Raw genomic sequence first — 24,619 nt, forward strand, 5'->3', positions numbered from 1 at the left:
TGTCACAATCTAGCCAATTTTGCCAAACAAGCATGGATGATCCTGAAAAAGGGGAAGGGAACTCTGGTAAGTGTGTGCATGTGTTTTCCCTTACAGTGTTTAAATTTAAAGATGGTGCCAGCCCATCCCCCAGTTAACAAGACAAAGATATTGACTTTTCACTGTTTTACTTGTACAAGAAGAGGTAGTGGTACAACAAACAGAAGTAAAGTTGGCGTCTGCTTTCATTCACCTGTTGGGCTAGGTGGGAGGGGATACGTGGAGCAGTTTATGTGCATAGGAATATCGCTTTTTTTCTCCAGAAAGATCTCAATGACACTTTCAAGGAGATAGTCTGCAGTCCTCTGCTGAAGGTTTCTAGGGATGACTGCCTTATTTCTTTCTCCACAGTAAGCCACTTCCACACGCTGCTTTGCAATGAGTTTGGCTGGCACCATTGCAGTAAACAGGGTAGCAGCATATGGGCCTGGGTGGCTTCTGGGTGCCAGTAGCAGCTGTGCTCTCTGAGTCTACAACCCTCAAGAGTGAGATATCAGCTAAAATAGTGCCAGTGTTCAATGCCATTGCCCTATGCTCTGGAATAGGGACCAGAATTTTATATCTTCAGGCAACAGAAAATCCTCCCCCTACCATCCTTGCCGTACTTACCACAGGTGGGGCTGGAGAGCAATGTTATGCCGAGGTGCTCCAAAGCTCTGGAGTGTCAGTCAGCATTTCTTATTACATCTCTATCCTGATATAACGCAGTCCTTGGGAGCCAAAAAATCTCACCATGTTATAGGTGAGGCCGCGTTATATCAGGATAGGGAGAGGAACTGCTCCCCGCCCCAGCTCACCTCTGCTCTGCCTCCGGCTCTTCCCTGAGTGCGCTGCTGCCACTCCTCTTCTCCCTCCCTCCCAGGCTTGCCCTGCCAATCAGCTGTTTGGCCCGGCAAGCCTGGAAGGGGGCGTGGGGGGGAGAAGCGGAGCGGCGGGCTCAGGGAGGAGGCGGAGATGAGCTGGAGCGGGGAGCGGTTCCTCTGCGCCCCCCCCTTACTTGCTGTGGCCCCCCATCCCAGCTCACCTCCGCTCCGCCTCCTCCCACAAGCGCGCCGCAGCTCCGCTTCTCCTCCCTCCCAGGCTTGCCGCGCCAAACAGCTGATTGCCGCAGCAAGCCTGGGAGGGAAGGGGGAGAAGCGGAGCTGCGGCACGCTCGTGGGAGGAGGCGGAGCGGAGGTGAGCTGGGGCGGGGGGAACCCGGGGAGGGCTGCAGCAAGTAACAGGCAGGTGCAGAGGAACCACTTGCGGTAACACAAATTCGGATATAATGAGGTAAAGCAGCCCCATCCCCCAGAAATAGGGGAAGGGAATTTTGAAACTTATCTTTCCCTGTCCCTTGTGACTTGTAAATCCAGAGGCACATTTGTTTTTATCAGCAGCTTCTATTGTGGTAGCCTTTTGGGGGGTGTCCCCCGCCCCACCCACAAAACACCTGGCCTTGATGAGGATGAGAAAGAAGAGGACTAGGGAGGACATGTTCTGTGAGATCCTTCTAGCCTATGCTGGATCAGACCAGGAACAAAGGGCTTGGGTGCGGAATATGACCAAAAGCATGGAATGGAAAAAGACAGACCAGGAAATAGGCCCAGGAGTTCCATCAGGACGAGGAGTGGGAAGTGCACCAGGAAGTAATGGGTCGTCTTAGGAAGCAAACCCAAATGCTGCAGACCCTGGTTGATCTACAGGATAGGTCCAAAAATCCTGGAGACTCTGCCCTTTGCAGTCCTTAGAGAACTCTATGGTCACTGTTCCCTACACTCTCCATCATACCATGTGGCACCCCAGGGTGGTCATTACCCCCAACCACTTCACACTGGGGGACAGCAAGAAAAACCACCACTTCACATGCGCTGACTGGTGAGAACCACGGCTGGTGTACATATAGCCCTAAAGGACATTTGCGCACTCAAATGGACATAAATATTTATTTTCTTTCTAATTTTAATATTTCACACTGTTAATTTGTTAAAATTTCTATATCATTGCCTGTGGTTTTATTAGCACATTGATTTTCTGACCTGTTTTTTCCTACTCAATAAAGTTCTATTTTTGGAGAATCAAATTGTTTATTAGTTTACAACAAATATTGCAGAATGCATAGTGGTAGTCAAAGCAAACAGTACTTGTGAATGCACACTAAGCACCACAGAACCAGCTTCAGTAAAATACCCAGTCATATTTCTACGTGTACAGTAAGCACTACACGGTCTTAGCAGCGCTCAAAGCTCCAGGCCAGGGGATACTCCGGCACAGAACGGGACTGTGGCTGACCGGTAAAGTATTCTTTCAAAGCCTCCCTCAGCTGCATAGCTCCATGCTGTGCTCTAGTAATAGTCCTTGTGTTCACAGTCAGCAGACAACCGCTCCACCTGCACCCAGGTGGCAGCTTTTCCCCCTTTGCCTCACAGACATTTATACAGGACCCAACAGGCAGTTATAATCATTGGGAGATTTTTCGTACTCAGATACAACATTGTAAATAAACACCACCAGTGTCCCCTTCAATCTACCAAAAGCACATTCAGCAGTCATTTTGCACCTGCTGAGCTGGTAATCGAATCTTTCCTTGGTGCTCTTGAGGTAGCCAACATATGGCATCAGGAGCAAGAGGTAGGTTGGGTCACCTAGAATCATTATTGGCCTTTCAGTATTGCCAGTGGTAATGCAGCAGCTGGGAAAGAATGTCCTTGCTTGCAGCTTTCTGAACAGTCCTGTGTTCTTAAAGATGTGAATATGTTCACCACCTCTGACCATCCCAAACTGAATATCAATGATGTGTCCTTGGTGATCCACCAACGCTTGTGTAGCCATAGAAAAGTAGCCCTTTCTGTTGATGTATTCTGTGGCAAGGTAGGTGGTGCCAGTATAGGGATGTGTATTGGCCCACCACAGTTCAGGAACCCCATTGCTGCAAATCCATCCACTGTTTCCTGCACTTTGCTGAGAGTCACAGTCCTGCATAGCAGGAGACAATGGCTCTGCATGCTGGGATGACAGTGGCCTGCACTGTGGATTTTCTAACCCCAAACTGATTGTCCACTGACCAATAGCAATCCAGTGTGGCAAGCTTCCAGAGTGCAATCGACACACTCTTCTCCACTGTCAGTGAAGCTCTCGTTCTGGCATCTGTGTGCTGGAGCACTGGGGCGAGTTCGATATATAGATGCAGGAATGTGGCCTGGTGCAGCCGAAAGTTTGGCAGCAAATGCACATCATTCCAAACCTGCGTTGCAGTGAGACACCTCTCCCCTCCCCCCATCAGTGCTTGTTTCTCAGGCCTAGAAGTGGTGTCCACTGTGTGCAGCGGCTCCAAGAATGCCACCAACAACCTTGAGTTGTTTCTCCTGTGTCCCACAGCAAACTATCCTCAAAGAAATTATCATGTCCCCAGTTGCGATACTTCCTGCAGGTCTGCAAATACAGAAGAATTGTGTGTCCTGTATTTGCCGGGTGCATGAGAACAGTGCAGAGCGGTGTGTGCTTCTGGCAGAGATGTGGATTTATGGGATTTTTTTTAAAAAGATGCAAGAATGATGGGATATGGATGGCATTATGGGATGGAGAAAGTTGCATGCTGGGAATTTGACCCCTAGCACACAACAATCCCCAGGTGAGTCATTTCTATCCAACAACACAGTATGAAAATTTCCCAAAAGGCATTATGCTGGACTGTGATATGGGGCACACTGGGAGACTAGCCCCAGTGCACCGTACTTTGCATCAACACAAGCACTCTTGGTGAGTATGTGCAGTGTTGACGCAAGTAGCCAAGTATGTACACAACCCAGCGATATACCAACTTTGGCCGCTGTACACCAACATAACTTGTGTCGATTACAGTTTGTAGTGGAGGTATGGCCTTGGACATATCCCACTTTGGTCCTTCTGTATGTGGTTTGAGAGCTGTGGATACACATACTTGCAAAGTTTTAGTTCTATATGTGGCCGTCTGCCTTTGATTTTTTTTCTACTCCTATGCTCTGCAGGTATCTGCTTTCCCTTGAATTGGTATTTGGTTTTCTTCCTCCTGCCCCTATTTAACATATAATTGTTACTATGCTTCACAAAAGTCTTTTAGCAATTGTTTTAATTTGAGTCTTCCTTTGAGTCAATTTGAGTCATTCCTCTCCTACCTGTGAATTATATATTCGTGTATTGGTCTCTTCAGGATCCATTCTCACACCAAAATCATGTAACTGGCATTCTGTTGGCAAAAACGAGCTGACAATCCAGACAACTTGTCTTGCGTTAGGTATGTAAAATGTTTGTATAACCTTATTGAATTTTTTCTTTTATAGGGGATCAACACAAAGACGATAATTAGATTATAAGAAAAGAACATAGAGAGAAAAATTAAAGGAACCATGACAATAGGATGCAGATAGCCAACCATGAGTCTGTATAATGCAGAATTTGAAAAATACTTGGGTTTCTGTGCTGTTTTAGGTGTATTTTAAATCTGCTCAATGTGATTTATTAATCTTTGGCTCTTCTTGGAAGAGAGAAAGCATTGCACACTGTTAAAGGGAATGTTCAGAATCTGTTCAGCTGATCAAGGGGCTCTTACAATTACAGAATAAAATTCTTGTCTCCAGTTACATCCATATCCTAGGGCTTGTAAACTGCTTTACATAATATTGAATTAGATCTCAGCAATATGGGGCTGTCTCAGGTAAATATAATAGCTAACAAGCAGTCAGTACTGTCATATGCCTGGAAAATTAGAATTTCTTTTATTGAAAAAGAATTTGGCATGGACAAGAGCATCTCCTACTTTTTGAATAATGCTCTAATATCTTTAGGTTTCTCCCACATAGAAGAAGAAGAAGAAAGGAGTTCCTTTAGCTTCTTTAAAGGATGGCATTGTCTACAGGTTCTGTCCTGAGGTGTCAACAAGGGGTATAAGCCACAGTTCTGTAGTGGAATTTTAACACTACTTCCTGGAGCAGAGGGGAGAACTCCGCTGTCCTCTTTCCCACACATACTGCTGTAATATCACTCCATACACAGCCTATCTGAATTCAGTGGATGATCTGTGTGTGCACGCTCATGAGTTGCTAATGCACTAGGATAGCCTCCAGTAGTGGGAGACGGAGGTAAAAAAATTGATTCCTAATTCAAAACGATGAAAAAACTCATCTGTTAGTGGTTCAGAACAGCAACAGCCTCTTTTCTTCTTCACCTAAACCACCTATGCCTCAAGCAAGGCACCACCCCTGACATTGCCTGTCTGACCTGGCCGTTGCCACAGTTATGGAACATTGGTGACCATTCCATCATTGAGGTTGCCCCTGAGTTTCCATTTTATAAGCCCTATTTGTCCCCTGTATAAAATCCACAAACAAATGCGTATCAGCATCAGCACTGATGCATTAAATTGGGACGGGGGAGGGGAGGAGATTTTTCTACCCATTTTCATTTAAATCAGATATGGGGTTACTGATTTGACACACTAAAATATAGAACAGCATTTGAACTCTGGAGAAGGTTTAACACTTTTTGTTGCTTTATAGGACGAGGGAAAGAATTCAAACTTAATTTTCTGGACTCCCCCAGTCAAAATAACGAGCACAAGATTAAAGTTTAGTTGATTAAACTCTAACTTAAAAAATTATGAAAATTTTGAAATATCAGTGCCTCATGCGAGTCCTAGCAACCCCCTCATGTGCAGCTCCAAATGAAGTAACTTGTTGTGGCCCTTAGTAGGTCTTCCAGTTAGGGCATGGTGGTGGGAAGGGGATGGAGCTTGGGCTGAGGCAGTGAAAAGGAGAATTTAGGGATGATGGTAGTGAGGAGATTGCATCCATACTCTAGACCCTAGGCTTGGTTGGCTCTTCCTTCTCCACTAAATCTTTGTTAGCACCCCATCTCCCCGCTGCAAGGTTTAACAGGTTCATTGAGGGTTCTTGCACCATCCCACATTCCCTGGAAGCCTAATTAGGTCTGCAGGTGCTGAGAAGTTTTTGTAGGTCCATTGGGAGCTACAGAGGCTTGTCGGGGAACTGACAATCCTATTTAGGGTCATTATGGACAGTTGAATTTCCTAAGGGTTACAAGGGAAGTATTGGTTGGGTCTGAAGTATGTGTTAAGGTTTGCAATGAGCGTGGGGATTTGTGGGATTCCCAGTGCTCTTCTGCATCTCCTAACACTCATGGGGGTGGGGATTTTCCACTGAGCCTCCTAACACTTGGGCACTGAGGGGGACTGGAGCCACAAAAGTTTCACAATTTGGGGGCAGTGGATTCATACTGACTTCCTAAGGCTCCTGATAGTGCGAGCCTCCTATAGACTTCATGTGGGAGTGGACTAGTGTCACCTGGGGTGCCGGGGGCAGCTCTCATTGAAAATGCCAACGTCAGGGCAGGCTGCAAAAACAAGAGCAGATTCTCCCAAAACTGGTAGTTAACACTGAAGTTAGACTCATCAACCAGTCACAAACTGGGCTCCTGATCCCCCACACTGGTTATCAAGAAACTAAAAAAGAAATCACACATCCCCCTTATTGCATTCCAGTTCTCTGGCTTCCAATCAGCACATAGGTCCAATACAGTGAGAAGTTATTTAAAACTCTGCTCACTACACAAAATGTTCTTCTGACCCCAAAGGGCCAGCTGCATTGCCAAGTCAGTATTAGTTTGGATCTTACCCAAAATACCACGCTGCTAGCCAGTCCTTTAGTATCTAAAACTAAAGGTTTATTATAAAGAAAGAACAAGAAGAGTGTTAAATGGTAAAGTAATCAGATACATTCAGAAACTTCAGAGTCCATATATCAGGCTCTTAGCAGTATTAGTGAGTTTGCTGGCTTGAAAGGCCTTATGGAACACATCCACAGCCTGGATGGGTCATTGAGTCCTTTGTTCAGAGCATCAGTTTGTAGAGACGTTACCCCAGAGGTAAGAAGGAGGAATGAAGACAAAATGGTGAAGATGAAGCTGCCTTTTGTATTCTTTTGCCATGTGGCTTGTACTTCCTGTATCCCAAATACAAGCTTCACAGCACATGGCATGGAAAAGCCTTAGAGTTCTTTGTCCGCTGGCCTGCCCCTATAAGTCTTGCTGACTCATAAGGTGTATCCCCTGGCTCCTTTCCATGGGTTCATTGTACCGCTGACGATCATTAATGGGTCATCGAACAGGCTAGGCAGTGCTGATGCCAATCTGTCTAGGGGTGTCACTCGGAAACACAGCACAAGTTTGGAAATACAGATGTACCCTATATATCTGTAACTTCTAATACAAAGGTAGTACAAACATATAATCAAGATTATTATACTTGGCAAATCATAACATTTTCACAGATACCTTTCATGGCATATCTAGCATGATTCATTGCAATTTTATAATATTGGTATTAATAATAATATAAAGTGTGTCTCAATTCCATACAGCTTCACAAATAGGGTGGGGTTTTTTAGCAAATCCCAAGGCCTGTCAGGAAGTGGGTTTTGGGGGTGTCTCTGACACACCTCATAAGGCTCACCAAAAGGTTGATGTGCTCAGGTGAAGTCCTACTTCTGTGAACCTCTTAAATTAAAAGCATGGAGATTCATAGTTAAGGCACCCAGACTAGCTTACCTGTGCCCCGGCAGGACACATCCTTGGCAGATTGAATACCAAAAAAGCACCACAGAACATTAGCTATCTGGGGTGTGGCTGTATTTCTAAAGTTTTGCATTTCTTGCAACGTTAGCCTTAATTCTGAATTTCTGGAGTTTAATTTCTGGTTGTGCTAACACTATGTGCTCTCTCAATCTTAACCTCATTTTAACAAATAAGTGTCTGGGAATAACTACAAAGACTGCCTTGCTGGCTCTGTATTCACCCTACTTAATACTTGGTTCCTTTGTCCTTGCGATGGACTTCACCTTCCTTGGCTGCAGGTTTGGACTGTAAGGCTGTGAGCTGAGATCTTCGAAGTAGTTATTACCATTGTACAAGACACTGGTAAAACCTCATCTGGAATACTGTGTGCCGTTCCGGTCTCCCATGTTTAAGAAAGATTAATTTAAACTGGAATAGGTGCAGAGAAGGGCTACTAGGATGATCAGAGGAATGGAGAACCTGCCTTACGAGAGGAGATTTAAGAAGCTTGGCTTGTTTAGCCTAACCAAATGAAGGCTGAGGGGAAATATGATTGCTCTTTATAAATACATCAGAAGGATAAATACCAGGGAGGGAGAGGAGTTATTTAAGTTAAGGACCAATGTGGTCACAAGAATAAATGGATACAAGCTGGCCATCAACTTGTTTAGGCTTGAAATTGAATGAAGGTTTCTAACCATCAGAGGAGTGAAGTTCTGGAACAGCCTTTCAGGGGGAGCAGTGGGGGGCAAAAACCCTAACTGGTTTCACAAGTGAGCTTGATAAGTTTATGGATGGTATGATGAGATTGCCTACAATGCCACATGGCCCATCTGTGATTGCTAGTAGCAAATATCTCCAGTGCCCAGAGATGGGACACTATATGGGGAGGGCTCTGATTACGACAGTGATTTCTTTCCCAGGTGTCTGGCTTGTGGGTCTTGCTCAGATGTTCAGGGTCTAACTGATTTGCCATATTTGGGTTCAGGAAGGAATTTTCTCCCAGGTCAGATTGGCAGAGACCCTAGAGGGTTTTTGCCTTCCCCTGCAGTGTGAGTCATGGGTCACTTGTTGGTTTGAACTAGAGTAAATGGTAGAGTCTCTATAACTTGAAGTCTTTTTAAATCATAGTTTGAAGATTTCGGTAACTCAATCAGAGGTTATGGGTCAATTACAGGAGTGGGTGGGCGAGGTTCTGTGGCCTGCAATGTGCAGGAGGTCAGAATTGATGATCAAGATGGTCCTTTCTGGCCTGAATCTACGAGAAGTATATTTAAGGCCAGAAAATGTAATTACTGTCTGGCCAGTGGCAGGACATCTCCAGCAATGTTCCTGGAAACGATTTGTTCCATCCGCATGTTGGGATATTCTTGCTGTTTGGATTGACACATTCCCTTTAGCAGGAGGTAAACTCACCCTAAGCAGTTTGCCTCCACAAAGTAATCCCTTTCAGAAGCCTGCTTCATGTGGTAGTGCATAGCTGAGCTGTACCTACCAGAGGAAGAACAGACAATCCTTTTTCCAATGTCTCCTTTGCACTGTAACAAAATGGGTTTTCTCTTGAAACATGCTAATGTTTTGCTTATTTGTTTGATAAACCATTCTAAACGACCCCAGGGACCTTTCTGGGTGGCTTAGTGTACACACTTTGTATTCTCCTAACTTTTTCCACAAGCAGGCTGGTGCAGAAAGAAACATTTCCAGGTGCCTTGGACACTGAGATGAGACTTATCTTGTGGCTTCAGACATTGATACCTGTAGATAATGCAGGACTCCTGGGAAGAGAGGTTCAGAGTGAATATGTACTCTTTTATAAGGTTAGAGTTTCTAGCAGCACCCAAAGGAGTAAACCAGGCTCAAAGAAGATCTGCTTATCTCCATAGGAACTGCAGGTGTGCCCAGAGACTTTTGAGTCCCTCCCCAGATAGTTCCCATCCGTAATCAATCTTTATTTTATTTTATTTCATTAAAAAAAGCAAAATTGAGAGACTGATTTACACATTCTCTTGCTGGGACGTTCTGACAGAGTCAGATAAGCCCCGGAACACAGCCATTTAGTCATAGAAATTTCCCTTTGACAATTGCAAAGCACATTTCCCTTCCCATCTCCACTCAGACCTTTGTAGATAGTCCTTGAAGTATTTATCGCGGTGGGACAATGAATGAGTCTCCATCCTTGATCAGTATACTGTTTCTGCATAAATTGTGGCATCCTCTGTCTGACTTTTGGCTTAGAAAATAATCAGTTTCCCCAGTTTGAAATGAAATTCTCCTTTTCCTTATCCCTCCAAGACATACACACCTCTCCTCCCACTTCTTGGCCAGATGAATACACATAATGTAGGAACACCAGTACATTCAGTAACATTTACTAATCATAATAGGACATGGTCATCCTTATTTAGGTCCCAAATTAAAATTAACTACTTTTTAATTTTATATTACAGGAGAGGGTTCAGACAAGTCTTATTTGCTGACAAAAGCAGATACATCCCTGACCAGAATTTTCCATCGCAGGATATGATTTTGCATTAGCAGCATCTCTCGGGGAGAGCAATTTATTTTCGTTTCCCTCCCTTATGCCTTCTACTGCATCTTCGTTCCCCTTACCTTCTGTCATCTGATTGGCCCATCTTCATTTCTTCTCTCCTTTGGCCTGCAGCATTAAAGCGTTGGGCTGGGTTATGCTGGGTCAGTTCCTGGATGGGAACCTTCAAGGAAAACCTAGATGCTGTAGAAAGTGGTATTGATGATTGTCAATGGTAGTATTTTTCTAACTCAGTTCTGAACCAGTGCCCTGATATGTCCCTATGGGGCTGCTGATGGAGATGCCTTAGTTTGGCCAAGACTTAGCTCCTGTCTGAGATACAAAAAAAAATAACTGCATCAGGGAGCCTGGCAACAACATGGTGGAAATTTTTGACCTCGTTTCATTATAGTTAAAATTTTGTACTGTAGATAGGGCTTATGGTGGTTGTAAACAGGTCATGTAAAACCTTAGATGTGTCCACGTGCCTCCACCTGGATGTAGTCAAATCTTTAGCCTGATTAAATAATCTGCGTATATACAGTGTGGTTAGGTCCCTTCTATTCTACAGATTTTACCTAGATTAGAGGATGATATTGTATCTTGGCACCATGATGTGGTTGGTTGTTGTGTAAACAGGGCCTTTTAAAACAAAGGCTGACTGCTCCTCCTGATTAAAGCGACAAAGATTAAGTATCCTCCTGATTTAAGTGTCTCATAACACTTTTTACAAGAATAAGGGTGGCAACTCTGTCCACTTCCCGGCCATATTCCCATTTGGGTCATTACATTCTGCCAATCTAAATATCAAATAAAATATGATCTGCTTTGTGTCCTGTTGTAAAATGTTGAGTGGAGTTGCTGTGTGGTGTTAAAACAACTGCTGGGATTCAGAGGCGATGGAAGCTCCGTAAAAGTGTGTGGGTGGGGGTGGCCACTGGTGCCCGAACTGTAATCCTTTCCCCCGCACCTCTCCTTCCCTCCTTACCGAGGCTCCGTCCTTGTGCCACCCATTCCTCTGAGTCCCTATCTCTGCACTGCTTCCCCCCGCCAAATCCTGCCCCCCATTTGCTCCTCTCCGCACCCCTCCCTCCGTTCGCTTGCACTTATGGCTAGCAAAAAATGATAAGGCCATGGCCCTCCCTGCTCGAATTTACCCCAAGGAATCTTTCAGTATAGAAGATGCTATATGAATATAAAATATTTATTTGTTTAATCTTCTTTATATTCTTCTCTCATTTTCCGTATTAATCCTTCGATTTTTCTCTTGTATGGGGTGTGTGTGTCAAATAATTAGGTAGTGTGGTTTAGTGAGTAGAGCCTGGGACTGGGAATAGAGAGACCTTGGATTCTCTTCCTTATTGTCGCTGTCTTGTTGTGTGATCTTGGGTAAGTCACTTATTTCTCATATGTACTGCAAATATAACTATGTTAGGGAACTGTGAGGGAAACATCTCTGAGGCAGGCAGTGGAAACTGTCGTGTCCTGCATCTAGTGAGCAGTGGTATAGCTTAGTTTCTGGCCAGTGAAGTCATAAATGCAAAATGCAATCATAGCCATTTAGACATAGTCCTATCAGTAACAGCATTATAAAACAGTGGGGTGGAGACACCATGCCTACAGATTTTGACACACATAGGAGCTTAGCTGTAAGGGAGAAAATTCTCAGATTAGGATGGAGTGAGGTGCCCTGGTAAACTGTGATGATCCAATACCATACTTAAGAGCCATCCATCATGTAGGAGCCTGATTCCACTGTGGATGACCCTTGTTAACCTGGCATACTTAGTGCCATGAGAAGATGAGTAATGTGAGTGGCAAAGAGAAACCTCAAGTATCCCACCACTTGAGTAAATTCTGATCCCACGACTCCCTGATCCAGAGACCATTCACGAGTATCTGTAATGGAGCAACTCAGTCAATCTGCAGTCACGTTCTCCCTCCCTGGTAGGTACTTGGAAATCAAGAATATTGTGTGGAACATGCACACCCAGCCATTGTAGGCAGGCCACAATTACAGCCAACCTTTTTGTGACAACACTGAGTGGCAGCACCACCCCAAAAGGCAAAACAGGAAAGTGGTGGTGGTGTGCTGTGGAAAATCTGATACACTTCTGTTGCTTAAGAATTATCCTTGTGTGCATGGTCCAGAGCATGTAATAATTGGTCACCTTCTTCTAAAAGAAGCATGATATCACCCAGGGTGATGGTCTTGAATTGTCCTTGAGTAAATAGTGATTTAGGTACCTGAGATCCAGGATGGGCTGGACCCCTCCTGTTTTTTTGGCTAGCAGGATGTATCCCTCTTGGTCTAGTTCCGGGGGTATGATGTCTTTATTGCCAGGAGGGTCTGGATTTCTTACATCATCTTTTCCTGATAAGGTGTCAGATAGTATTAATGGCAAGTGGGTAGTGTGAGACCTGATTTTGTAGTCCCACTAAACCAGGGGTAGGCAACCTATGGCATGTGTGCCGAAGGTGGGACACAAGTTGATTTTCAGTGGCACTCACGCTGCTCGGGTCCTGGCTACCGGTCCGGGGGACTCTGCATTTTAATTTAATTTTAAATAAAGCTTCTTAAACATTTTAAAAACCTTATTTACTTTACATACAACAATCGTTGAGTTATATATTATAGACTTATAGAAAGAGACCTTCTAAAAATGTTAAAATGTATGACTGGCACACAAAACCTTAAATTAGAGTGAATAAATGAAGACTCGGCACACCACTTCTGAAAGGTTGCCGACCGCTGCACTAAACAATGGTCAGGCCCTATGAGGCGTTGGTGACGGGGCCAGCTGGCCCTAAAAATACCTTCCAGTTTGCCTTCAATGGAGAGGTTCTGACTGAGTACTGCTGGGGGCAGGATGATTCTGTATTTGATCGTTGTGGAAAAAGGGGTTTTAGACTTGAGTTCTGGATGTTGCTTTGGAGGCTGAATGTGCTCTGTGCAGCAGTGGAGTTATGGAGCTGTCTTGAAACCAGTCGTCAAATTGACATCCAGCTTTCAAGGCACAGGCTTTCCCTTACCTTTCCTGACTTGTGAAACGGACCTATGGGGTGACACAGGCTGAGAAAATGCAGCGTAGTTTTTTGCCTTAGAGAGCTATTGGGTATTCAGGACTTTTGAAAATCAGGTCACCTATTTAGGAGCTTAATTTTAGGCACTCGTCTTTTAAAATCTCTCCTAAAAATACATTTATGTATGGAGCTTGAATTTGCTTGGGTTGTGCTGGGTCAGTGAACTGCTTTGTGTTTTTATAAGCTGTGCTATTGTATTCCAGAATCTCCAGCTTTCATTTAAAAAAAATTGTAAGTCTCTAGCCGTCATGATTGTGAATAAAATCTTGAAAATGTGACCCAGGTGCAAACTAGTGCAGGGCTGCCCTCCTGAATCTGCAGACAGCCTGAAGTAATATCTCCCAGAGGTGTAAACGTATCCCATGGGGACCCATCTGACCTGTGGAGTCACATGGCCCAAGGGATTATTTTAGCCACACCAATGGGGAGCCAATTGTGCACAACCCAATGGGATATACAAGCCTCCCTGGGCCAACCCTGTGCCCCTTCTCCACAGCCTAGTGTGTTCTGGTAGCGGGTATTGGGCCAGGTGGCTTCCTCCCTGGCTTTAGTGGCTGCTGAGAAATCATTGCATTTCTTCCATCCTGGTCATGTGGTCTAGCTTTTCTTTGCAGCCATGAGGGTCAGAAACACAACACCCCATCTCCCTGATGTTTTGATATTATTTTTTATTTCTCTCTCTCTCTCTGTCTATGATTCTGGGAGAAAGGGCTCTAGGCATGTGCTTGTTGTGCCTATACCTTAATCCAGCCTAGTCCATGGTGTATCTGAACCCTACTGAGGGGGAGTCAAGTGTGAGGAGCCCAGCAGAGCATATGTGAGCATACTTTGAACATTTTCACAAATTGCTCTGGTGGCATCTCATTTTGTCACCCTAGATAGGTGGCGCTTGTGGGAGTGAATTGGGAGAGTACCACTGCTGTTTCCACTTTGAGCCCTATTTATGTATATAATTTATATGTAAGGATAAGGAGCAGAGGTGGTGTGAGATTTCTATTTCTTCTGCCGAGATAAAAATATTTGTTCCAAACACACATTTCCAAGGAGACCATTGCCTCTGCCTCTTGATCTCATTCAGTTAAAATACAGGTTCTTGCATTAGAAGAGAGGCCAAGTGAGGCTTATCATTTGGGGCCTGGTGAGGCGAGGTAATTCTGCATCCCAAAATGGGGAGGTAAACCTGTTTTCCTAGTTTGGAGCAGCAGTTTTAACGGGCTAGCTAGATGAGAAGTGACATTTGTCCTATGAACATAGGGGATGGGATTGGGGGTATTGTGTGGAGGGGAAGGACTTGTTGGCTCATGTCTTTTCAGACTGGTGCTGGGAGTTCAAGAAGAGTGTCTTTTGTGCCATGCACCTCTGCCAGGGCTGGCTCCTGATTGGTAGGTGTTTGTAAAACTGAAATTGAGGATGGGGATCTGAATGCAGTAAGCAAGAGGGTGCTCACCTCAGCTAATCTTAGGGGGAGCAGGGCCCCAGGGCAGTTGGAACTCAATACTCTCCATGAATCAGGAGCCAAGCCAGCTGCTTTTTTCCCTTTAGTGATGTCAAAGATTGTAAAATATTCCCGTAGAAAGCCACCTGCAAAAGCAGATTTTTAAACCCTTTTATATTTTGATTCTCTCCCCTTCTGATCCCACCCTGATCTTTTCTCTCTCTTTCTGTCTGTTGATAACTTTGGGGTGCCCGGCACACTGTATGCACCATCTTCTTAGCTTCAGGGTTCCCAAGATTTGTTCTCTGCCTTGGTCCCTGCAAGTGGCATACTATAAATACATACAGCTACTGAATTATGACTAAGCTTTGTATGTTGACTAAAGTTGGCTAATAGTTGCAGGCTAAGATGTTGCAGGAATAGAGCTGTGCACAGTTTCTAGGTTTATGGATGACTCCTGGAGAGGAAACTAAGGGAAGGGAGTTGTAGAGAGGGGAGGACTTGCTCTCATCCTCCTTGACCTTGGAGAGTAGTTCTCTGCTTCATTCATGTTTAAAGAACCCATTTCTAAAGTAAGCACACTGGCATTAGGAGTTGGTCTGCATTTATTACTAACCCCACCCATCCCTGCCTTTTGCAAGAATCTTGTGAGGCCGTGATTGTGTTTTTAGAAGCAGAATGACAGAGAGAAATTCCCTAGAGGCAAATACAGAGTGTGTGCTCTGCACGCCAGTACAGACACACAGGGCTGGGAACTCCCAGAGAGATTGAGAGAGAGAGAGAGAGCACAGAACAGCCAAACAGTGTTGGAGGAGGAGGGGGGAGGAAGAGGCGAGACACTTTTTAATCCTTAAACTGAGCAATTTGGATTTTTTTTTAAACCCTTTGTCTCTACTTTTTACTGAGGAGCCTTTTGCGTTCCAGGATCACCTCCCTGCTGGGTTTGAACAGCCCAGGCTGACATGATGTACCTCTGGGTGAGTAGAGGGTTGTGTGTGTGAGGGCTTACACGCTTTGCACATATAAGGAGTGGAAAGCTGAGGGATTCTGTACTAGCATGAGCGGCCTTCCCCTTAGGGCTCAGCTCTCTGCAGCCCCTACACACAGTAGGCTTTAGCTTCCATTTTAAAAAATTCTTTAAAAAATTATATGGGTAACTGAATTTTAAACAGACTTTTCCCTCAGCGAGATCTCTCTGAGTTTGTATGTTTTTCAGCAGGTGCCTCAGAGAGAGAATTCTTTGTGGAATTATCCTCATTCTCCAGCACCTGTAGGACCTGTGCTGTTTCTGGACTACTTCCTATGCTTTGTGAAATTTTGGTATGACTGAGGGGCACCCTGGGAGTGTACAGGGTAGAAAGAAGTTTGATCTTCAAATGTCAGGAGAAGGGAATATGATCGGGGAGGATTAGCATTGTAATTGGGGAGTATGTGGCCAGATGCAAGGATGCTTTTATCAGAGGCCCCAGGATTACAGGAATTTCTGGTGGATTATGGGATATAGTGACAGGAAAAATGCATGTGAGATGATAAATATCTAGCTAGCGTTATAAAATATACATAAATTTTCATCCTCTGAACAAATTCTGAAATTTTCTCTGAAGTAGTCAGCTGTTCGGCTGCTTGGCTAGGATGTGTAATTCTCTCTGCTCCTTGGTACCCTTGAAATCTGTCGTTTGCCCTTGGCTCTGTTACCCATATGCCCAAGATTGCAGGCTCCTGCATTTGATTTAAGGATAATCAGGTCAAAAGTTTAATATATTCATTACTGGGGAAGTTATGGGGGTTCTGTCACTGTCATTTTTGAAATCACATCTTCCCTCTCCCAGCCCTTCCCTCCAGTTCATTTGGAAAACAAAGGAAGCCTTGGAACACAGAGGTGTTTTGCTGCTTTTTACTTTCTTCCATTGTGCACACACTCTAGCTTTGTAATCATAGGGCAACTTACACCTGCTGGGCAATGCACACTTGCTTGTTTTTATAGGGTTGGCCCTGTTAATGTAAAAAGATTTCAACTTTTAAATTCCCTTTCTTCTCCGACCACATATTCTGGGCCCTGAATGTGGCCACCGGTTTTGCCTAGGAGGGCTAGATAGGCCTTCTCTCGTGGAGCAGATAAGACTGCTGCTTAATCTGCTGGCTGGGGTGAAGCGAGAAGCTGCTCAGTGGTGCTGGTACTGATTTTAGTTAATAAGTGACAATGGTGTGATAGTTCCCCGCTGACTATGGGTGCTCCACTTTGGACCTGTAATTTCCAGCTCAGGTAGATGTACAGTACATGTAGGTGTACCTGCTAGCTTTGATCAACCGTGTGCGCTAAAAGTACCAGCGTAGCCCGAGTGGTGCAGGCAGCAGGACAGCTAGCCAGCTCCAGTACAATCGAGCCCAGCACCCTGGATTGGTACTTGGGTGGCTAGCCCCTTCTGCAGCTCATACCGCTGCAGCTACACTGCTATTTTTAGCACATTAGCTGGATCAAAACTAGTACGTGTGTATCTGGAAATTATACCTTCAGTTCCAGTGTAGATTGGCTAAAGTGTGGGAGCAGACATCAGTAGCCCTGCTCTACTTTGTGTGTGTGTGTGTGTGTGTGTGTGTGTGTGTAACAGTTCTGGGTGTAAGGGATATGGCCTGCCAATGTGTCAGCCAAGAGCAGGGGTTCTCAAACTTGGGGTTGGGACCCCTCAGGGGGTCGTGAGGCTATTATGTGGGGGGTCGCAAGTTGTCAGCCTCCACCGCAAACCCTGCTTTGTCTCCAGCATTTATAACGGTGTTAAATATATTAAAAAGTGCTTTTAATTTATATGGGGGGGGGTCGCACTCAGAGGCTTGCTATGTGAAAGGGGTCACCAGCACAAAAGTTTGAGAGCCATTGACCAAGAGAGACTCATACTAGAGGTGTGCTTCATCTTTAAACGGGAGTGATTGTGACCTGCTGCTCTTGTGGATCCTGCGAGAAGGTTTAGTTTTGGCCAGTTTCCCAGCAGACTGAAGAACAGTTTTTTCCTTTATGCTGCATGTACCACTCTTCCTCTTACCTCCACCCCAAACTCCCAGATCCGCTATCGCTTTAGCAGGGTTATAGTTAAACTGAGGTGTTTAAAGGGTTTCAACTGCTAAATTAGTGCCAAGGGCTCTTTACAGAACCAAGTATGTTAATTCAAAAATGGGTAACTGGTAACATTCTTTTCTCTTCCCAGCACAATGTGGGGAATTTTCTGCGACCCTTGTTCTTTGGGGATGGTCTCTCTCTCTCTCCCACTCCACAGAAGCCTTTGCCTCCCGTGCATCCTACAGTCTCTCTTATGCTTTTGTCTCACACTGACTTAATAGAATCATAGAATATCAGGGCTGGAAGGGACCTCAGGAGGTCACCTAGTCCAACCCTCTGCTCAAAGCAGGACCAATCCCCAGACAGATTTTTACCCCAGTTCCCTAAATGGCCCCCTCAAGGGTTGAACTCACAACCCTGGGTTTAGTAAGCCAATGCTCAAACCACTGAGCTATTCCTTCCTCCCCCTACTTACCATGTAAGCCTTCAGTGGCAAAAACTAGGAACCCAGAGTTACCTATCTGATTTGACTCTGAGTCTGCTGTGCCACATCCATGCTGTAATTGGGCTCTGGTTTCTTGCTTCAGTGCTTGTGGTCACAGCTCTTTCTGTTCCCTGTGCTGTATTTTCTCTGTTCAGTGTCTTTTGTCCATAGAACATTGGAACGTCTGTAGATCCATGGAGATTTGTACTGAGTCATTCCTTAATTTCGTGTATAAAGCTACATTAATACAATGTTAAATTTGAGGTTTTAAATGCATAAGCCAGGAAATCCTGAGTTAAGGTTCCAACAGCAACCATAACATTGTCCCTTGTGCGTGCACATTACAGTATGATATTTTCTTAAGTGATCCTGCAACACTGGACGCTGCCCCATACTATTTGGTAAATAATGCAATGAAATAAAATACAAAGGAAGTGCACTTTTCTCTAACTGTGAGTACAGAGTAGAATCCAGCCCAGAACAGTACAGTAGCCAGAACACAATAGCTTGGGGGTTATAACTGCCGCCTCCTTTTAATGAGCCATCATCATATTCCACATTCAAATTAAATTTCCTGCTTGCCGATCTGTACTCTCTAGCGTGTAATGTGTCACGGGATATTTTAAATAAAGCCTTTGTAGGATGCAGTGCATTCTGGGCTGTAGAGGTCCAGAGAGTGGGAAATTTAAAATCTAATGTGATGACCTAATCTGTGGGAAACCGCTGGCTGTGGTGTGGGAAGCTGAGAAGGCAGGCTAACAGTGGAACTGCACAGTTATAGTAGTAAGAAACGCTGTTTACCTTAATAGGGTTACAGTGTTGTGTATGCAGTTGTACGAAGTCTGCTGTGAGGCAGTGGCAGTAGGGCAGGGTATTGCACAGATCAAAATACAGAAAAAGATGCCTACTGTAAAGTTCTGTATTTGAACTGAAAATCTTTTAATTTTAATATTCCTAAACACGTAATGGTCAAACTCAGAAAGGATAATATTCCTTCTAGAGGACTAGCCAAGGGTGAAGTCTGATGGGAGTCCTGCTGCTGAAGTCCACAGGAGGCTTGTGGTGAGGGAGGGAAAGAAGTGCTGGTGGCCCCGACATCCCAGCCTTTTCCTTTTGCGCCCTTGAGTTGAAAATAAGCAAAGGTGTGAATTAAAACAGACTTAGTTTGGTGTGAGTCCGTGTCTGGACACTTGTATTTTAGAATAAAAATGTCTAGGATCGATCTAGCTAAAGCTGCTTTGTGCTACTGACTGTAGCATTGGGGCTCAGATCTACCTGTTGTGTACCAGAACAGCATACCAGCACTTATGTCTTGCTGCTGCCTTATTTGCCTGAATTTAAGCTTTCACTTGAAGTGCAAATAAGAGCTTGTCTGCACTTGAAAATTTCCCAAAGTAGCTATTCTGGAATAGCTATTTTAGTATAAGCTGCAGTATGGACACTCATTCTGGAATAAGTGTGTCCACGCGGGGCTTATAATAAACTAACTATTCTGGAATAGCTGTTTGGTTAAATTTCCAAGTGTAGACAAGTCCCAAGTCTCTAGCTGTTATGACTAATTAATGCAGTGATGTCTACCTGTATTTTCGATCTGAAATGATAACTCTAAAAGCCATTAACTGCCCCATTCATCTCAGTGGGGGCTAACTGAGGTACCCAGGGATGTTTTGCCATTGAAAGTATTAACTACTTAACTGCTCGTCAAAGCATGTAAGAAAGGAAAGGGAAGATCATATTATGAAGATCTGCAAGTGACAGCTCATTTTTGAACCATGAGCATGTCGGTTTGGTGACACCACATTTTTTCCTACACACCAATCAAGAGTGAGCTAAACCCAAGGAGCAGGACGTCTGAGGGCTTCCAGAGTGTGTGGGAGGGTCAAGCACAAAAAGCCCAGTGGGTATGTCCTGACCAATGGGAAGCCAAGGCCAAGGAGCACAGCAAAGTCCATGGGTTTCTTTGTACCCAAAAGAGCACAAAGTACATGCAAAATCATATTCTGAATGTCTGTACAATCTATTGGGATCAGTCTCTCGTGTGGATGTAGCTTATTCTGTGGGCCGAGTTTGGAAGAGAGTGCCGATTTTTTTTTTCTCAATCTGACCCATGTTTAGTTCAATCAAATTTTATTCCACAATAAGTGTCCACACACAGGCTTGCACCAAAACAGATTTTTGGAAATCGATGTAGTTAAACGAGTGCAAGTTTATGTGTAGACCAGCCCTTAGTTGCTTTTTAAATAGAAAAGCCTTATCCTCGCATTAGACATCAGAGGTATGGCCCTTAACCCTTTGTACACAATGAATCTTGTGGTACAAATGTAGGGTCACTTTATTCTGAGGAGTGCTTTATAGAGTGCAGGATGTAGACTCAAGAGTTACACAGATGCTGCCTTGCTGAATGTATGCTGGAATATGAAAGGTTAGAAGAAAGAGCAGCACCCCCAGCAAGCAATTTGATCAATCTACCCTTCCGCCCATTCTCTGAGAGGGTTGAAGCCATCAAAGACAGGAGGGACTAATGGAGCGGAGGTCCATGTTGTTGCTAGGCTCCTGATAGGAAAGCACTGGATTCATAGCTCTGATCTCCGAGAGATTATAGTGTCTCTAGATAATTTCCTCAGTTCTCCCAGCTGTGTACAGGGTGCATGCTGAGTGTTTGTGAGAGGACTGGCTTCACAGTGCAGATTTCTTTCACCTGAGCTCTGTGGAAATGAAGCCCTTCCCCAGACCTCTAATGACTATTTGTTTTGCAAGCAGGAGTGGTGTCAGCTAGCTTACCAAGTCATTTGTAATATTTCTTCCTTTGTCTCCTTTTTCTTTTTGATCTGTGTTTCATTTGCCCTGTCTTCGCTGCAAGTGGAGCTCGCTCTAGAGTCTCTCTTTGGATTGCATAGAATCATTTTTCTTTTCCCTCCCTCTTGGCGTTCGGCTCATCAGCTTTACCACCCTGGGGACTAGAAACCCAACTCCGCTGCCAACGCTGAGCCTTAGCAACATACTTCTGCTCATGCCATGTCTTTCTTTCATTTGTCCTCTTGCGTGAGGTTGGTTAGTGCCAGTGCATAGTATGATCAGCACAGGGTGTTTTTCACAGGACGCAATATATATATAGTCACATAGCAAGTGGCCATCCATGCCTCTGAACTTTCCACACCCTGTGCTAGGGGCTGGATCTCTGAAAACATTGGAAGAATGGTTGGAATTGCATTGTTAAATATGTAAATGCTGATCTCTAAAATATATATTATAGTTCTATTTATTCTCTTTGGATAGTGAACTAAGGGCATAAGAAGTGTTTCTCAAAATAAACCAATTAAGTGAGATTTTTGAAAGTGATGCATAGATCTGATATTTCTTAGACCCTGTCTTCTCTAATGTAAACCGGGTGTGTGTGGGTGTGTATAAATATTGTACAAAAAGCTACGTTAATAGAACTTTGTTGCAAAGTCAAGTGCCCCAACGTTAGGGAATTCCAGAATTGAACCTTAATTCTGCCCATTTGATCATCTGCATTATAATAGTCTTAATTACATGATATGTTTTCCACAGGCCCACATTCTCATTCAGTGCACAGGATGGAAGGTGTTCAGTTTCTGAGCAACTATTCAATATTTTGTTTTATCCTCATTGTTCATTAATTTCCTTATGGGCTTTTCTATGGTGTTCCTTAATGTAGTATATGAGTGCATCACAGTCATTTGATTTTTCACTACACCTATGTGAAATGCAAGGGGTGTTAATATTTCCATTACTTAGTATTATGTAGCACTTAATATGTTCAAAGCACAGCTCTCATTGATTTCAGTTACAGCCCAGCACTTCTACAAATCAGTTTGGGCACCCAGGAAATGAGGAACCCACAATCAGTTATCACCTGTGAAAAGTTTGGTTCAAGTGACTTGTCCAACATCATACAGCAACTGTGTCAGAGGCAGGGATAGAATCCAGTTCTCCAGGGCAGCATTCAACTGCTGAGACCCTTCTTTCTCTTCCTGTAGTCCCAAGCCTTATTCACTACACACCTTCCAACTTCTGCAACAAATGAGGTAGGGGTTCTACAGGCAACAGCTTCCTTTGCTACACAGACCTGATTCATCTCCAGCGCAGGTCCATCCTGTGCATAGGCACCAACTCTTTGGGTACTCCAACCAGCGGGCCCTGCCGATCAGCTCCTCCCTGTGTTCACGGTGGGGAGGAGGAGGAGCAGGGGCAGGAGGAGGCGGGGCACGCTCAGGGGAGGGGGCAGAATGAGGTGGGAAGAGGCAGGGTGAGGGCGGAGCAGGGGTAGGAAGAGATGGGGTGGAGTGGAGTCTTGGGGGAAGTATGGAGGGGGCTGGGGTGGAGCAGGGATTGTGCACCCCTGCGGAAATGAGAAAGTCAGTGCCTGTGATCCTGTGTGCTGAATGAGACACAGATCCTAGTTTTTTTTCCCATATGTGATCGTGTACTGTATCATAATGCATGTGTACAAGGAGACTGAATTAAGGTTGCACAGGCAACCTTAATTCTGGTATTTCCTGACTTTTGAGTCCTTGATATTGCAACCTCTCAGTAACTTTTTAACATAATTTTTGTATGTAATTTCCTAGGTTCTTTGCTTTATTTAAAAAAAAAATAAGTTCCATCTTGTAGCATCTTATTGGCACCCATGTGGTTCATCAGCAGGGTTGGAATCTATAGGCCCAGAGCACAGACCTCTGCCACTTGAGCTACTCTGTCACTTGACGTAACTGATAGCAGAACATGATTGTGACAAGCACTAGAAGGGGGATGAGACATACGCTTTGCCAGATGATTTCCCAGGTATATGCTGACAGTAAAGGAATGGTGAGACTTTAGGCTCCTTTCCAGGCTCAGGAGGCGAGTGTGCCCTAGTGCAGGGGTTCTCAACCTTTTTTCTTCTGAGGCCCTCCCAACATGCTATAAAAACTCTGCAGCCCACTTGTGTCACAATAACAGGTTTTCTGCATCTAAAAGCCAGGGCCGGCGTTAGGGGGTATCAAGCAGGCCAATTGCCTGGGCAGCCTCATGCCACAGGAGCCCCCCGCAAAGCTACATTGCTCAGGCTTTGACTTCAGCCTCGGGTAGCGGGGCTCAGGACCCGGGCTTCAACCCCATGCGGCAGGGCTTCGGCTTTCTGCCCTGGGCCCCAGTGAGTCTAATGCTGGCCCTGCTTGGCGGCCCCCCTGAAACCTGCTCGAGGCCCCCCAGGGAGCCTCGGACCCCTGGTTGAAAACCACTGCCCTAGTGGGCACGGACTCTTGTGCCTGTATCTCCCAAACTTGACCCCTTCTGTCCCAGCCCTTTGTCCCCAGCCCTATCTCTTTCTACTCCAGTTCCTTCTCTTCGACTATCTACCTAGTCCCAGTCTCCCCTCATCAGACTTCTTATTGCGGTGTCTTTTCCCAATCCTAGTCTCCCCCTCCGGGTTCATTGTCAGAATCCCAATTTCCTCCTCACCACTCTGTATCCTTGCTCAGTTAGTTTCAATTCACCCTTTCCCATTCCCTCTTCCCTCCCGCCCCCCTGTGCCCCTGGCACTTCAATTTCTTGTCAGCTCAGTCTACCCTCTCCCTGCCCCATTCCCCTCACATATTAGTTCCTAGTCCCAGCCTCCTTGTCTAGCCAATCCAAGTTTCCCCTTCTCTCCCAACAACTTGTCTGATCTCTGCTTGTACTCCTCCAAACTGGCTCCCAGTCCTTCCACTTCCATCACCAGCTTCCTCTCCCACACCTCCCAGTCCCAGCCACCTTTTCCAGCCAGTCGCAGTCCCAGTTTCTCTTCCCCCCAGCCTCCCACTCCAGTCTTAGTGTCTCACCAGACTTCTTGTCCCACATCTACTCCTTTTCCTACCCACTGGTCTGACTTCTGTTCCCTCTGCATTCAAACCAGGCACTTTCCTTTTGCATGCTGCCAGGCTGCCTGCAGGGGGATAGCTGAGAGTGCAGCTGAGCCAGGTTCCCTGCTTTCAGTTTGGGTGCCAAGTCCCATCCCAGCCTAGACCAGCCATTACAGGGAAAGTCCAGCTTTGCCCTTGTGGCACTGGGCTGGAGCATACCCAGCTATTCTATGTGGATGGCACGTGCACGGTTTGGTCAGCACTAGGAGCTGAGAGAGGCTGTAACATGCTCAGTGAGGACAAAATCATTGGAGGTTTTAGCTGGTAAGAAGTCTCTGCTGAGCGTGTGGGAACTGTGGCTTTTCAAAGGCTTATAACTTTGTCAAATTTGGGTGAATTTTCACAAGGATGACAAAGGTATAGGCCTGACACATAGTCCACCCCCTGCCAAATTTCAGGGCCCTGCTCCAAAGCATGAGAGTGCTGTTCCATTGCAAAGGAAAAGTAGCCAAATGTTTTTAACATGGGCAAAACAACATATTTTTCTCTAGGTTTTTCATCAGAAACAGTG

General features: G+C 45.0%; 1 protein-coding gene across 16 annotated transcripts in view; it reads left to right on the plus strand.

Moving 5' to 3' along the window:
- Positions 1-24,619, plus strand: part of RBFOX2 (RNA binding fox-1 homolog 2) — a 250,700-nt gene that overhangs the window by 76,057 nt on the left and 150,024 nt on the right. The window contains exon 1 of one of the 16 annotated variants that reach the window (XM_034777778.1): positions 15,540-15,646. The exons of the other annotated variants lie outside the window; for them this stretch is intronic. Coding sequence (XP_034633669.1) covers positions 15,632-15,646 — 15 coding nt within the window. The 5' untranslated portion in view covers positions 15,540-15,631. Of the gene's footprint in view, positions 1-15,539; positions 15,647-24,619 lie in introns of those variants that run through there. 16 annotated transcript variants of the gene reach the window in all.

This window comes from Trachemys scripta, chromosome 1 (assembly GCF_013100865.1).
Source record: "Trachemys scripta elegans isolate TJP31775 chromosome 1, CAS_Tse_1.0, whole genome shotgun sequence".
NCBI classification, from domain to species: Eukaryota; Metazoa; Chordata; order Testudines; family Emydidae; genus Trachemys; species Trachemys scripta.